Source organism: Enoplosus armatus, chromosome 18 (assembly GCF_043641665.1).
Source record: "Enoplosus armatus isolate fEnoArm2 chromosome 18, fEnoArm2.hap1, whole genome shotgun sequence".
Classification (NCBI taxonomy): domain Eukaryota; kingdom Metazoa; phylum Chordata; class Actinopteri; order Centrarchiformes; family Enoplosidae; genus Enoplosus; species Enoplosus armatus.
The window spans coordinates 19,637,130-19,652,084 of NC_092197.1; the positions used below are offsets into that span (position 1 = coordinate 19,637,130).

Here is a 14,955-nt window from a genome sequence, read left to right on the forward strand (position 1 = left end):
CCGGAGAGAGAGCGCAAGTTCCAGGTCGCGGAAGAGGCAGACATGGAGGTGCGGGACGGATGCGGATTCCAAAAAGAGGGTTCCAACATAAAAAAAACAAAACAAAAAAACAACAACAGACTCACGCACACTAAGCCGCGTTCATCCCCGTGTGGCGGTACAGTCCCGGCAGAGGCGTCGAGAGCCGCGCGGCGTCTTCGGGGCTGTGCGCGGATTCCCCAAGTGGCTTCTTGTCCTCGCGCTGAGGAGAAGTGAGAGCGTGGAGGGAAAAAAAACACACACACACACACACACACACACACACACACAGAGTGGAGCGCACGCACGCACGCTCGCGCAGAGCGGCGCGGCGCGGGGAGGTTTGAGGAGAGGGCGCCATCTTGAGACGGAACGGAGGTAGTTTGTTTAGCTGGACGCAAACCTTCTCGGGCAAAGTTAGCAGTTCTGCCCCTGTTATATCTCATGTTTACAGCTGACCCGAGGCCAGTCCGTGGGCTCTGACGTCCTCCAAACAGGGACTTGAAAATGTTGGCGCATTCAAACATGGCATACCTTTAAATCTCCCGCTCGCTGTCCACACCAGCGGTTCCCAGCCCTTTTCTTTTTTCTTTTTTTTTTTTTTAAAGGCGCCCCTATGTTACCATTGTATAAACACTGACGACCCCCACCCACATACAATTACAACAAAGGGGGGGGGGGGGGGGGGGGGGGGGGGTAGCGTACTACCTTTGAAATGTCTTTATGTATATTTCATTCTATTCATTGCATAAAAAAACAATAACAAAGCACAGAGCCATTAACTGCACAGTGAACCTAAACAGTAACTTAATACCTTAACAGGAAACTAGCAGTGTGTATGAAAACAGACTACTTCCTGTGGATATTACAATGTATCAGACACGACTCTATGTCCGTATTATGATTTTAATACACCCTTAAAATCAAGAGGGCTTCACAACCCCTCATGGAGCTTTGGCAACCCATGATGGGGGTCGGGGGGCCCCCCCCAGGGTTGGTAACCACTGCTCAACACAGAGGTCTACCATCAAAGAAACCTTTTCACTGTTTGTCAGTGGGGGAAAAAAAAAAAAGTGCCTCTCACTTACTTGACACATTTGTTACATTTGACATTTAATATATTGTAGTATGTGTTATTATTTTATATATATATATATACACACACACACACACACACAAGTACTGTACTTAGACAATTCTGACGGATTGTACTACTATACTTTAGTATTTCTAGTTTTTGTTACTTTTACTCAAAAGGAATTTTGTAGTTTTTAAATTCCACCACATTTATCTCATGTGTGAGGTTTAAAAAAAAAAAAAAGGTACTATATGCAACAATTTACATGTCATTTTGGAACGTCGCAGCGAATCAAATTTCACAAATGGACATCAAAATATTTTCCCTAAAATGCAGTACTCGTTTTCGCAATTTATTTTGGAAACAAAAAAACAACACACACCATAACTCAATTTAAATCAGATATATTTACATGACATGAGAGTAAAGCGGTCAGAAATGCAATGACCTCTAAAAAAAAAAAAAAAAGAGAGAAGTAACATCAACTGAAAAACAAAGAACAACAACAACAACAACAAAAAAACTCAGTGTGTAAAATGACCAGTGTCATATAAAAATCACAAGCCTGGTGTACAGGTCATTAGGCTGCAGGCATATTAAATAAAACAATGAGCACAATGTGCCCCCTTTGGTCAGTACATGAAAATCAGTCATTTGGTCTGTGGAGATCAGGTCCCGCTGAGGGCCCACACGTCCCCCCATAACAATATACGACATGTGGTGCATGAGACTGGACAAAGAAGCATTAAGAGACAAACAAAAACCAAGGCTAGGATCCGTAATGTGTATTCATCAGGAAAGATCCTCATGACACGTTCAGGTGTGCAGGGCTCACAGCCCGCCCCCCCCCCCCCCCCCCCCCACTCCCCCTCACAGTGGCGTCCTACCCAGGCCAAAGCTCCAGTGATGCCGGCCTGTTTTCAGCAGCAGGGAAAGACACTGCGGCGTCATTTGAGGACAGCTGAAGCTGCCTCTTTGATGCGAGACACGGCCTTCTGGATGTCCTCCTCCGTCTGTTCAATGGTGACCACCACTCGGATGCTGAGGACACACGGGTGGAGCAGTCAAGACACGACTCACGTTCACTATTTAGGTTCATTGTACAGTTAACTGTTCTGTGCTGTTTTTTTTTTTTTTTATACAACGAATATAAATATATACCGTGATACATCAAGTAGGCAGTGAGGTAGAGTCCCTTACCTGGGTGGGGGGAGGAAACGCTCCTCTTTTTCCAGGTAGCGGGCGAGGGTCAGAGCCACGTGTCTCTCCAAACACTGATGCGGAAAACAGGGAAACTGCTATGAGACACTAAACATCATCATCTGTGTAGCGCAAATTATCTGTCCCCGTATGGTCATTTTCACACCCATTATTTTCCTGCTGTTTGTGTAACCTGAAGCAAAAGAGGACTTACATAATCTACGATGCTGTGGAGCAGCTGCACGTCAGAGTCTCTGGAGCCCGAACTTCTCTCCAGCTGCAAGTGAAGAGCCGGGGCGAACGGTACTCCTACCACCTTCAGACCCGGGGTTCTGTCAGTACACGGGCAGTCAGGCAATCAGGGCAATAATATTAAAAAGAAAATTTTAAAAAATCACGACACGCTGGGAAGAGCGAGACTGAAACTTGTAAGCCATGTGTATCCTTGTCTCTGCTAACTCCCTCTGCTGGCGTGGACAGACCAGCGTTTCCTCTGATGTCCTCTGTCAGTGGAACACAGTCTGACTTGCTTCCTGTTAGTGCAACGGACTGTATATAAAGATGGCCGACATGACAGCTCCTCAAAAGTGAAGCCAAAACATCTCGACCTCTTGCTCCATCCTCCCCCGTCGCCAACGCGCAGACTCTCTGGCGAGACGGCAGCCCCCGTATCCGGGAGAGTTTGGCTTCACTTTTGCACAGTGGGAGGGAGCGGAGACGCGTCAGCCATCTTGGTTAGTACGGGTGCTCCTCAAGCACGCATTCGTTCTCCTGCACGGTTCAGTATTCATCCCACAAGAAGGAACGCGAATGTGAGGAAACATTCTAAAGCCTGATTTATTAAGTATTATTATCAGGAAAAATAAGTAGGAGGAGACCGTCTGTAATCACACGCAAGCATCGATAAACTTACCCCTGTAAAGCCTTGTACACATGTTTGCACTTTTCCCTCAGGACGCCGAAAATATCTGCAAAGCAGGTGAAGACAGACGGATGAGTGGGAGCAGATCTCACTAAAACAAATGTCTAACAGCTCGTCTCAAATAAAGGCCTCTCTACAAGTGCCCGTACCTGGATCCTCCTCCATGATGTTGAGGGCCTCGATGGCTGCAGCAGCCAGCATGGGGGGCAGGGAGGCGGAGAAGCAGTAGCCCTGGCCCGACAGACGCTACAAAAAAAAAAAGAGACCAACACCTACGCGTCAGAGGCTTTATGTGGAGCGGCCCCGTATTCAAACGCCATGCGTCAGTGAGATTCTTGTCGCCTTTACCTGGTGGTCGATGACGAAGGAGCGCCCGCAGCAGAAGCCTCCGACGGAGGCAACGGCGTTCTCCATGTTAGCACTGATCAGGTCAATGTCATCTATCTGCACGGCGCAGAAATGGTACCACGTTATTGTATATATATATGTATACATGAAATGACCAATTCTGCGCGAGCGTACTCACGTTGACCCCGAAGTGCTCTGTGACCCCTCGGCCGTGCTCTCCCAGCACGCCGAAGGACATGCTCTCCTCCAGGAAGATCCGCACCTTGTACTTGTACTTCAGCTTCACCTGGGGAGGTCAGCCAGACACCCATACGGGCATTTAGAAATACGACGGCCCTGGAGTAATCATGCCATTGCCATGTGTTTAAAAAAAAGCCTCTATTTACCAGTGCAGGGAGCGGACAGATGTCTGCCGTGTTTATGTACAGCCCCTCCACCACAATGAACTTCCGGGTCACTCGAGCTTTACGAGGATTCTGCAACAGAAGCAAAGCGTGTCAGTGTACGAGACTCTGACAACAAAAAATAAAAAATAAAAAAAAAGACAGCGAGACATACGGCATTGAAAAAAAACGGTGATTCTTTTCTCACCTTCTGGTCCTCCAGCTCCTGCTCTTTGAGGAGCCTCTCCAGGTCCTCCATGTCGTTGTGTTTGAAGTATTTGATGAAGCTGCGGGACGCCTGAAGACCCTTCTGGATGGAGAAGCAAGCCGCTTCGTCCCTGAACGCAACAACCGAGGACACGACACAACAATTAAAAAAAAAAAAAAAAAAAGACACGAATCCAACGAAAAAAAAAAAGCCTGACTCACAGTAATTGTGTAAGTCTGATCAGTGAATCCTGGTTTATATATCGCCCTGGAGACGTTAGCACGGACAGTACTCACACAAAGATGATGTCCCCCCTCTTGGAGTAGGCCGGGATCGCGCTAGCGACGGTTGCAAAGCCATACGAATAGATTATGGCCTCTTCCGTTTTCATGAATTTGGCCAGACGGCTCTCCAGCTCCAGGTGAACATCTGGGGAGGTGAAACAAGAAAGCAGCTGAAAGTAATAAGCGTCACTCCAGAGTTCAGCGTCAAACTTGCGCTTATTATGACAGAACATGTTCAGGCTTGCAGAGCACACAGGGGTTCCTTTTTTTTTTTTGCCTTGCCAGAAGCCAGACTCAATGAAAATATAAGGACATTTTTTTTTTTTTGTAATGCTGCGTGTAGATACAAGATCTCAACCACTACAGCTTAGTAACCACTGTGCCCTCAAGGTAGCGCCATGGAGCAAGGGTTCTATAAGCCGGCCTCTGTTTTGTTTCTATTTAATGCTCATTGGTGAGGAAGACGAGGACCACCAGCTGGCAAACACGCAATTATTAGAAAACTCCACAATGCGCCTTTCGAATGTGATTCCTCTCACGACGGCTCAAACTAAGCTAGCCGCGTTGAAGTTAAGGGGAAAAACCCTTAAAGTCGACGATTTCTCTTCTAGAAGAGGCGCAAATGTATCTGCTTCTAATGGGCATCTCAGTGGAGTTTGCAGAGATTCACATTGCATTGCAGTGTTTCTCCAAGGTGTGAGGGCTTTTTTTTTTTTTTTTTTTCTTTGTGGAGGTGGGGGCTCAAGCCTGGATATAGTGACAGTACGTCAACTGCAAATGCACAAAATAAAGATGTAGTTAGAGAAGCCTTAGTTTTTACAGGTGGAAGTAAAGCCGTTGTTGGAATGAATGCGCTCCGTGCACTTCACAGTCCCAACAGGAAGTCTCTTCATACGAAGGCTGGGAGCTTCACGGGGCGTTGAAAGGTGAACTACAGGTAACATCTGCCTCAACAGCCTCTGTGCTTTTCTACAGACTGAAGAGTCGCCTGGACACCACATGGTGGGATGTTAATTAGATGAAACTCACTCACCAAAGGTTCCATAGAAGCCTCTTGGACCACATGTGCCCACGCCGTATTTCTTCAGTGATGCCAAAGCCTTTTGCTGTAACGAGGAGAAGATGTCCCCAATGCCAAAAAAATAAAGAGGAAAAGAGCTTCAGGTAGCAGCGGCACAAATAATACATACTGACCTTAACCCGCTCGTGGTCGAGGAGGCCGAGGAAGTTAAACGACGCGAAGTTAATGCACTCTTTTCCGTTGATTATGATGTTGTGGCTGGGAGGTCTGTAATGGAACACAGGGTGTTTAGCTGCGTAGCTTATTGTAAACCCACTGTAACAGCGTATAGAGTTCAAAGCACAAAAAACACATCAAGTTATTGACCAAGGACTGGGCGTGGTCGCCTCCCCGCTTGCTTTATCCGTCTAATAATATTCTCTTTTCTCCCCCCCCCCCCTCCAAAAACAGTTAAATAATAACGATAAAAGTGTTATTAAGCAAAGAAACACACGTTTCCTTGGAGTTTTAACTTTTTGAATTCACGGCCGGTTCAGCGAGAGGTGATCTCTGCGTTGCCAGATCTCCTGAGAGCGTGTTGCTTCTCCTGGTCTGTCTGCAATTTTAGTGTCAGAATGTTCAGAAGATATGTGGCTTGTGACAAAATGGCTCCAATATTTATGTTGCAGCCGGTCTCCTAAAGGGGGCGTGACACAGATACGGGAAATGACTCCGAGCTGCGCCGACTCTGTTTAAACACAGGTGGCGGATAATAACAGCAGTGAGTCAGAATGGAATGAGGTGAATTTACACAGCGGATAAGACGCAGTTCTTACTGTTAGAGAGAGAAAGAGATAGAGAGAGAGAGAGAGAGAACAAAACCGATGCATTTTTTTTGTTTTGTTTGCCTGATATCATTATTGTTACGGGGTTTCTTTTAAGAATTGGGCCCCAGATATGTAGTGAGCAGGACGCGTTACAGTGCCCTCTGGTGGACAAACTTCATAATGGAAGCACGTTCGCCGTTACTGATCGGCTTACATGCACACTGGTGCTGACATAACTGTCATAATCAGCCGATAACGTCAGCAATGTGAGTATACTGGTCGGGCTCTAGTTGGAGAGCACAGCAATGACAGTATGTATAACAATATCATCAGGTGTGGGAAAACTACCAGTACACACAATTAAGATATACAGCACAAATGCAGTTTAAAGACTTTATGAAGTATTTCTACTTTATTTTATGTTTATTTTATTTTGTACTTGAGCTTTTTGTCTCAATTCCTCGCACCTTTCACTTGATAATTCCCGTCACATTCGTTCACAGAGCCAACGCAAGGTTCGCCACAGGCTTGGGCGCGTGAGCGGCAGGAAAACCACTTCCAGCCTAGTCTAGGAGTTTGCTTAGAGAGAAGACCATTTAGGTTTTTGTAATAAGCACTCATCTGTGGTTTACTGCGTACCTCGTACTTGAGATCAAAATTGAGTCGGTTTTACAAATGAGGCCCCGGGTGTTTGTCCGGGAGCACACTTTGATGGAAGCCTTGGCCCTTGTAGACATGTGGCTTCAGCCAATATTTAAAAGCCGGGAGTAAAAAGCAGAGGGGAGGGTGTCCTGTGTGTTTTACCCTGTGACAACACCATAGCTGAGGGAGGGATGGTCTTTGGAAACAGGAGGAACGAGAGGCTCTGGCTGCCACTCCTCGATCAGGTCCTCCTTTTCCTGTAACACGCAAACACAAGACAGCCGTTTGGTAACACACACACACACACACACACACACACACACACACACACACACACACACACACGTGCAAAACACTACTGCTGCAGTCTGTCCGTCACCGCGCCGACTTTACCTTCTCGGTCAGTTTGTACGTCTCGTGAAGTTTGTAGGTTTTGGAGAACAGAAGTCGGATGATCCACAGGATGAGGATCCCCTCCAGAATCAGGTGATAGGCAGGAGCCTGAGGAAGACGAAGGAGATGAAGATTATCGTGGCGTCAGAGGGGCGTTTGATCCCGTCGATTTTGCAGCTACAAAACCAAAAGCAAAAACTCCACAAATACATTTAGAACTCGTGTCTACAAATACAGCCCCCCCGTCTTTGAATTGTGGTAATCTGTCTAATAATGGATCAGGTTTGCAGGGACAGCTTATTGTATCGTGAAATGGAAAGTAAGGCCGACACGACTACAACTAACTAAGTAACAACTAAGCTCCCGGTTTCTAATACTTCTTCATGTCAGATATTAAACGCCTGTCTCCATCTTGGTGAATGGATGGAAGACAAGAGAAGAACACCAGAGACAGTGACAGAAAGAAGTAGTAGTAGTAGTAGTAGTAGTATGCTGTATTTCATGAATATAGCAGAATGTTGCCACTAAACCAAACACTGTACAATAAATAGGCCTTTTAGTGAGCATGTTTCCAGAGTTACAAAGTAAGACAGTGGTAAACATGTCACTATGTAGAAAATTCCATGGCTATGTACATGACTTGAACTCGCCAATCTTCACGCACACTACGCAGCGAAGTACAATTTGCAGACATGCATAAATAACCACACGACACATTCAGCTTTACTTTTAGTCTCGGCTTCGACGCTGTAACTCGTTCAGTGAATTTCTTTCCTTTTCCCACTTTTGTGGCTAGCTAACTGCCGGACGAAGTTAAGGCTTTTTTTTTTTTTTCCGAGCGTCAGCCAGCTTCCTCGTTGACGTTACTCCGCCTGACGTTGATTGGTCCTTGCGTGAACAGCGACACCGCGCGCAGCCGACGCACAACAGGCGATTGGCTGCGTTGCGAGAGTCTGTTAAGTTACAACACACCTTCCCCAGGCCACGGATACTTCCTGGCTGGGAAGTTTACTATTAACGGCCTGGGACAAAAAGAGAAAAGCATCAGCGTGTCGCTAAACGTACGAGGAATCTACTTGGAAACGCCACGTCACGTTATCCTACCCGACACAGTTGTAGAGAGGAGAAACTTACCTCATAAAACGCCTGCACCATTTCAACCAACACCCACTGCTGCCCGGACGCCATGTTTGTTTTACTCCGGCAACGTCATCAGTGCTGCATTTAGGTCCGCAAGGAAAATTGTAAACCGGAGTCGTCAAATACGACCCACCCCCAGCTTCCATCGTGTAAATGCCACCACTCTCTTGATTGCATCTTGATTTGAAACTTGCAAATACATAATAAATAAAAGAAGTATATTATCATATAAATCAATACATTTATATCTAATCTTACAATAAAACAAAACACATTTACAAATAGACGGATAACTAATCAATAAATACATTGTTTTAATTAGAACGATAAACAAAAAGGACCAAAAGCTCAATGAAATTAAATAAATATAATTCTAAAATGTGCAGAGCTCAGTGGCCAACCAATAGCATCGAGCAGCTTCCAGGTGTGAGCAGGGGAGTGCTGCTGAGCATGAACACTCAATGCTCAGCAACCCCATGTGAAAACAAAATAAATGTCATTCCGACCGCATGACAAGGACTATATTGTGGAGGTTTGCGGCCAAGACGCCAACAAGAAAGTCTCTAAAACGTCTTCCTTATTTGGATTCAAATATATGTTTTCCGCAAAATTGTATTTTCCAACATGAAAGTCTAAATGCAACAATGGAAATAAGGTCCAATATTCTCAGTGCGGTACCTTCGCACTGCAATGCAATCGCAATAAACAATATGCAATCAAAAATCCCCGCATTGCAATGAAATAAGTGCGATGCATCACATTAGTCACGGGGAGCCACCACCTGTCAGTGACGCTACAGAAGGATGGTGGCCCATTCTCAGCATAATGCTCACTGTGACTATTATGTATTTTAGTGTCCTCGCACGGAATGGAAGCGAGCAGCTTGCAAAAGCATTGACACGCCGACCAAGTGCCTGTGTTTAAACATTTATTATAAATAACCAGTTGTTACTATAGCAGTTGTTATTGCTGGCAGACTTTGAGCCCATTATGCTTCGGTAACAAAAACCACACGCTCAACTCTTTGACGGATGCACATGATCCTCCACAGTGAAATGTACAGAAGGGCGTTGCATTCGCCGAATGACAAAATAATTATACAGCAGCTGGATGTCATAATTGTGAAATAAGGGTCATAGGAGATCGTTACACAGCATAACACGGCATTTCATTTCACTTCATCATGTATGGTTTTGTATTGCTGGAAAAAAAATAAGAGCGTGCAGCGATTCAGAGGTCTGAAAGAAGCTGCTGCACTCATGAGAAAAACAAAAAAACAAAAACATTTGCTCACTTTCTCATTATGATGAATTGTTCCTTTTCAATATGCATTGGGTACCATGTCAGTTAAAGCTCTCCTGAGGCAGAAGTGTAAATGACATAATAACGACGGCAGTAAGAGAAAGCCAACATAATTAAACAGTGAATTACAGTCCAGGAGACGCCATGAAGCAATGCCTTTTGCTTAGCTCGACCATGTCCTTTAGAAGATACTGAAGAACTGAATGACACACACACACACACAAAAAACAAACATACGTAAAAAGTGCACCATAGCGTAACATCGTAGGAACGGGCCCAACTCAAACCAGGTCGACCATGATTCACTGCAGGTGTCGGGTCTGGAACTGATCGGACCAGGGGCGACCCGGCGTTTTGATAATGCGACGTGCTGCGTCATCGGGCCGGCGTTGGTGGGGTGGGTGTGGGGCAAATGATGGCTGTGGTAATTAGAGGACTAGCTGAACAACAGGCTAAATAATATTAGCGATTGTGAACCAGCTGGTTCCACTGGTTCACTGAGTTGTGAGCGGCGATCCTGCCGAGCGCTTAAACCCGCAACACATTGAAGCAGCACTTTGTGTATAGCCTTCAACGTCCCTATGATTCAATTACGATATAATGTCTTTTACTTTGATTTAATTTTCCTGCCGTGATTACGCGCTACTTGGAATCAGGTTGGGTTTGTTTTTTGGACATAGCTTGTTCTTTTCGTTCCCAGGCTTGGGGCTTCCCCAAAAGGTGGCCTTGAACAGACCAGTTTTATGTGAACAGTACAATGTCCAATGTACTGACTAACCGCCAAGTTGTATTTAGTCTGTGGGTTTTCCCAGCTGGTTTGGAACTGGATAAGGTAGTGGACACTTGCTGTTTTAAGCAGGCTTCCAACAAATTGGGCGCAGAAGTCCTAGACCTGGTACTATTTCCTCTGGATCCCTTCAAGGTTGTGTCCACCTGCTGTCATGTCAGTTTGGATTTGGTGCCTTGAGTAGTGTAGATTGGTTAGGTCCAGCTCCGCTTTGGATAGGATAGTCTTGAGTCCCTTCTGGGTCAAAATGTTCCGGCCCACGAAGCCCTCCGATCCTCAGTCATGCTACAGCACACACGCAGTCCTTTGCTGTCTGCACCCAAGCAAAACTGAGGTAAACTTGCGTGGAGGAGTCCGGGAGGGCCCGGGATGTCAGGATGACGTTCTGTTATACCCCCCCTCTATGTGCTTCTCCAGCCACAGCTCTGCCAACTGCATTGTCGACGCAAACGTACTCGCCCTTGACCGAAGGCACATTTTGTGTTGCTTCTGCTCAAGACTCGTGTTGCAGCGGACAGGATGATAAATGTGGACCATTCCCGGTTCTTGACTGCGCAACACTTTTAAACCTGAATTAATAACTTTGGTGAACAGGTCTACGTCTTCCAGTCCCCAGCCTAGGATCGAGGTGTCAAAACCTCCAGCTTTCAGCAAATCACTCTTGAAAACACAGGCGACTCCAAAGCCATAATCTCGCCAGAAACCGTTTTTTTTAGTGAGCACAAATGGGTTTTCTCTTGGGGTCTTCTCAGAATACACTATCTTGGGGTCGTACTGACTAAAGACAACGGGGAAATAGACCTGTCGCCCTTGCACAGCGTTGTCTCTGCAGCGCTGCAAGGCGTCGCCGCTAAACATGAGATCAACATCGCAGAAGAAGAGCAGCGTGTCATTATCAAGCTGCGAGGAGCCCAGCTCCAGAGCCAGCCCTCGCGAAAAGTTGCCCGTCATGGGGATCACGGAAAGGTCGGCTTTGGGATACTTCCTGTAGTAGAATTTGATTAACTGAACGTGTTTCCCCCTGTCCTGGTTACTCTCGTTGTCCACCAGAATGACGGAGAGCTTAACATTTTGTTTGGGCATCAAACACACTTTCTCAAAGTTCTCCATGAAGCGGACAAAGGTGTCGTAGCGACCGGACAGTGGCACTAGGATGTTGACCTTTCTCTGGCTCTGCTCCCACGTTTCCCTGGTCGATTCGTAGGCCTGGAAAGGAGACAAGAACTTCAGAGAGTTGGACAGGAAAGACGAAGATTGGGATTCGGAGTTGATGGCGGCCACAAGTTCAGCCACATCCAACTCCTCAGTTTCAGTAAGGAAGGGGCGGCTAAAGGGCTGCTGAAGGTAAGCGTGCCGCCTCACGGGCACTGTGATTTTGCGTCCCTTATGTTTCTTGTACAGAAGCAGTAAGTCTAAGATGTACTCCGCACCGTGCATTGGATCCACCCTGTAGTAGCCATACTGAATCTCCTTGAAGTCAATTACGCGGCCGCGCGTTTTCGAATTCTCATTAATCATTTCCATGACCTGGAGTATGATGTCTTCTAGTGCGGTCCGAAACAAGTTCCCAAGGCTTTGCCGAGCCATCTTGTTCTCAACAGCCGAATAAATGTGGCGGCCGGTCAGGAAATCCCACTCGATGACGTCATTCCTCTCATTGGGCCGATAGAGCATGTGGGAAGGTGGGGACCCCAGCTGTTGGTCCTCCCACAGCACTTCCGTGTCACTGAGGTGACTCATAACCAGGCCTTCGCGGTGGAGCAGCACGGTGCGGTGGCGGAGCCTTGAGATCTCGCGGCTCAGCATGAAGCCGTGGAGCCGGTACTGGTAGGCCGGCTGCTTGTTTGGGTGGAGTGTGATGGCATTGTGGATCTTGCTGCTGCGGAGCTCTTCAATGAAACCTTGGAGCTTGTGTTCATAGTTCTCATAGAAGAGCTGCTGCATCTGTGAAGAGAGTTGCAACACCGTGAGAAGCGCATGGATGGTGCCCCAAACGCCAGTGCAAACACTCTCAACTCCTTTTGCCATATGCCACCTTGATCAAACTAGACTTACTGTGCTTTAAATCAAAATGTACTATCAATTACAGATTTACTGAGCCAAAGACAGTATTTTAATGACCAACATACTGTAAAGTATTTTCTATCATGTGGGCTTGAAATAGAGGAAGATGCCTTCAAGAGTGTAGGCCATATGAGGGACAAACTCTTTTACATAGTTACACAGACTTAAAGTAAAAAAGGATTAACCCCGGTTTAAAAAATGATCTAGATTTAAAACTAATTGTGAAATGAAAGAGTTTGAATTAGTAAAATAAAGTGCAACTTACTAATAGTAATTGCTACTTGGATCTTTTTGTCGTAGGTTTGGCCATTAGCTTTATTGGTAATAATAATAATAATTTTGTAGCCGCCACATTAACTGCTGAGATCTGGAAACATGGTGACGTAGCTAAAAAGAAGTCAGACAGTCAGACGGGAGGGGGGAAAAAAAAAAACCTCCAAGTTAGTCAAACCTATTTCAAAAGAAACGTAAAAAAAAAAAAAAAAAAAAAAAAAAAGGTGAACAGTCAAATTATTACTCAAACTGTCCAAACATCCATCACAGTTTGACCTTTGACTTTGACCTGCTGTACTTACCGTAGTTGTGTGCACACTTCTTTCCTGTACATATTAGCATTTCGCTTCGCTCACTCTCAGTTTTTACCTAAAAACACAGAGGTTTAGTCGGACTGCCTTGCGTTTTTCGTGTTGTCACCATGTTCTCAGATCTCAGCAGTTAACTGAACCCCAATTTCCAGCAGACGCGGCCGTGCAGCGTCCCAGCTTCATTGCAGCGGCTGGAAACCCCCTTGCTGCCGGGACAAAAAGACACAACATTGACAATTAACGCGCACTCGCGCATTGGAAAATCCACTCCGGCTGGGATGGGACGGGGAGAGGGAACGGGAGGATGCATCCAAATACAGCACAGCGAGCTTTTCTTGTTGGTTTCTGCCCCTTCGCTTCTGAAGTCAGTGATGCAGGTACAATTACAGATACAAAACTCTCAATTCCCACACAACAGAATACAGAGTCCGTGATATTCCAGGAGCCTGCAGGAACAGAGAGCAGATTGATTCGGCCCATACCTCATAAGACCACACACACTGTGTTCCCCCGAAGCGTCGCACACAGCGGCCCACTTCCACGTCCTCGTGGGTGGTGTACATCTCCCTCAGGCAGGTATTGATGTGAGGGACCATCCTGCGCAGCACCTCTCGACTGAAGATCATCCCGGGGCCCCCCATGCAGAAGTTCTCCCCGGGCTCGAGGGCCAGCCTGCCCAACTCTTCGGCCATGCCGAGGCCCGTTTGGCCGAGGTACAGGGGTCTGCTGCTGTTCAGGGACCGCAGGAACAACTCCAGCTTCTCACCTGGCAGAGGGTGAAGAAAGTCGATGAAATTACACACACACACACACACACACACACACACACAAGCCATCATTTTCACTCCCAGAGTAATCACCTCTTATGTAAACATCATCATCTGCCCGCATGAACCACTCGTATTTATCCAGGTAGTGGTCGTGGATGTACTTAAGCATCATGAATGACTTCTTCTGTGGCGGGTAGGAGTCGTCCACACCTGCCAGCGAAACCACCGGGACGGGCCCGTGGGCGGCGCCAGACCCGGCGCTCGAGAAGAACTCCACCCTCCCGGGTATGGAGCTCACCCAGGTCTTGTATGCAGCCACGGCGCGAGTCCGCAGATATTTTTTCGCCGTCATCACGCCGACATAGACGAAGTGGCCCGGTCTGCTCACGGGTCTCCCGGCATCACCGCTGCTGTTCCCCGCGGCGAACAGCCCGTCCTCCTCCCGGCCGAACCGCGGGCCGTCCCGGTCCCCGACAGCCGCGGGGTGCCCGGGGACGTTGGGACCTCTGCCGGCGGAGGAGTCACTGTAGGGCAAGCACGCGGGAGATTTTTTCCTTCTACTTTCCAGAACCTGGGGCACGATGAGCCACGAGGACGCGGTGAACCCGAGGAAGACGCCGAAAATGACGGTGGTCCACGGTCTCCTGGGTTTCAGAGCCATTGCTGTTCACCCTGCGACGCGCTCAGCTTCCGCGGTGATGTGTGAATGCTGCCGTTGTCCGGGGGGGGAAGCTGCTGACGTGTATGGGCATCTCCGTAGAGCAGCCTCGGTGTCCCACCTGATGTGGAAAATTACACTTTCCACCTCTGAAAGACACGTATCCCCTCAGAGCAGTCCGCTACGTCCTTTAAGGCTCGCCTGTCACATTTGAAACGGTGCCTAAAATCATGCCACAACCGCCGCCGCCCCCCCCGTAGGGTACAGCTATCAGCCAAGTTCCATTCCGACTTTCAGATGTCAGGACTTCTGAGTAGACGTCGCACTGGCTCTTTATAATTCCCCAT

At 47.2% G+C, this 14,955-nt stretch overlaps 2 protein-coding genes across 3 annotated transcripts; both read right to left on the reverse strand.

Moving 5' to 3' along the window:
- Nucleotides 1-1,970: 1,970 nt before the first annotated feature.
- sptlc1 (serine palmitoyltransferase, long chain base subunit 1) lies at nt 1,971-8,491 on the reverse strand. Its single transcript, XM_070924962.1, has 15 exons — nt 8,438-8,491; nt 7,304-7,411; nt 7,073-7,167; nt 5,636-5,729; nt 5,475-5,547; nt 4,454-4,586; nt 4,158-4,287; nt 3,953-4,042; nt 3,745-3,852; nt 3,567-3,662; nt 3,368-3,464; nt 3,210-3,264; nt 2,511-2,628; nt 2,297-2,370; nt 1,971-2,137 (listed from the first exon to the last, which is right to left on the reverse strand). The coding sequence occupies exons 1-15, from the start codon at nt 8,489-8,491 to the stop codon at nt 2,044-2,046; spliced, it is 1,419 nt and encodes a 472-aa protein (XP_070781063.1). The 3' UTR covers nt 1,971-2,043.
- Nucleotides 8,492-10,293: 1,802 nt separating this feature from the next.
- Nucleotides 10,294-14,741, reverse strand: chsy3 (chondroitin sulfate synthase 3). Of its 2 annotated transcripts, XM_070924772.1 has the most exons (4): nt 14,490-14,741; nt 14,041-14,456; nt 13,663-13,946; nt 10,294-12,476 (listed from the first exon to the last, which is right to left on the reverse strand). In XM_070924772.1, exons 1-4 carry the CDS (start codon nt 14,609-14,611, stop codon nt 10,905-10,907), a joined length of 2,394 nt encoding a protein of 797 aa, XP_070780873.1. In that variant the 5' UTR covers nt 14,612-14,741; the 3' UTR covers nt 10,294-10,904. The 2 variants fall into 2 exon arrangements, with proteins under 2 accessions (XP_070780873.1, XP_070780872.1); XM_070924771.1 differs by having other exon boundaries at nt 14,041-14,741.
- Nucleotides 14,742-14,955: the final 214 nt, after the last annotated feature.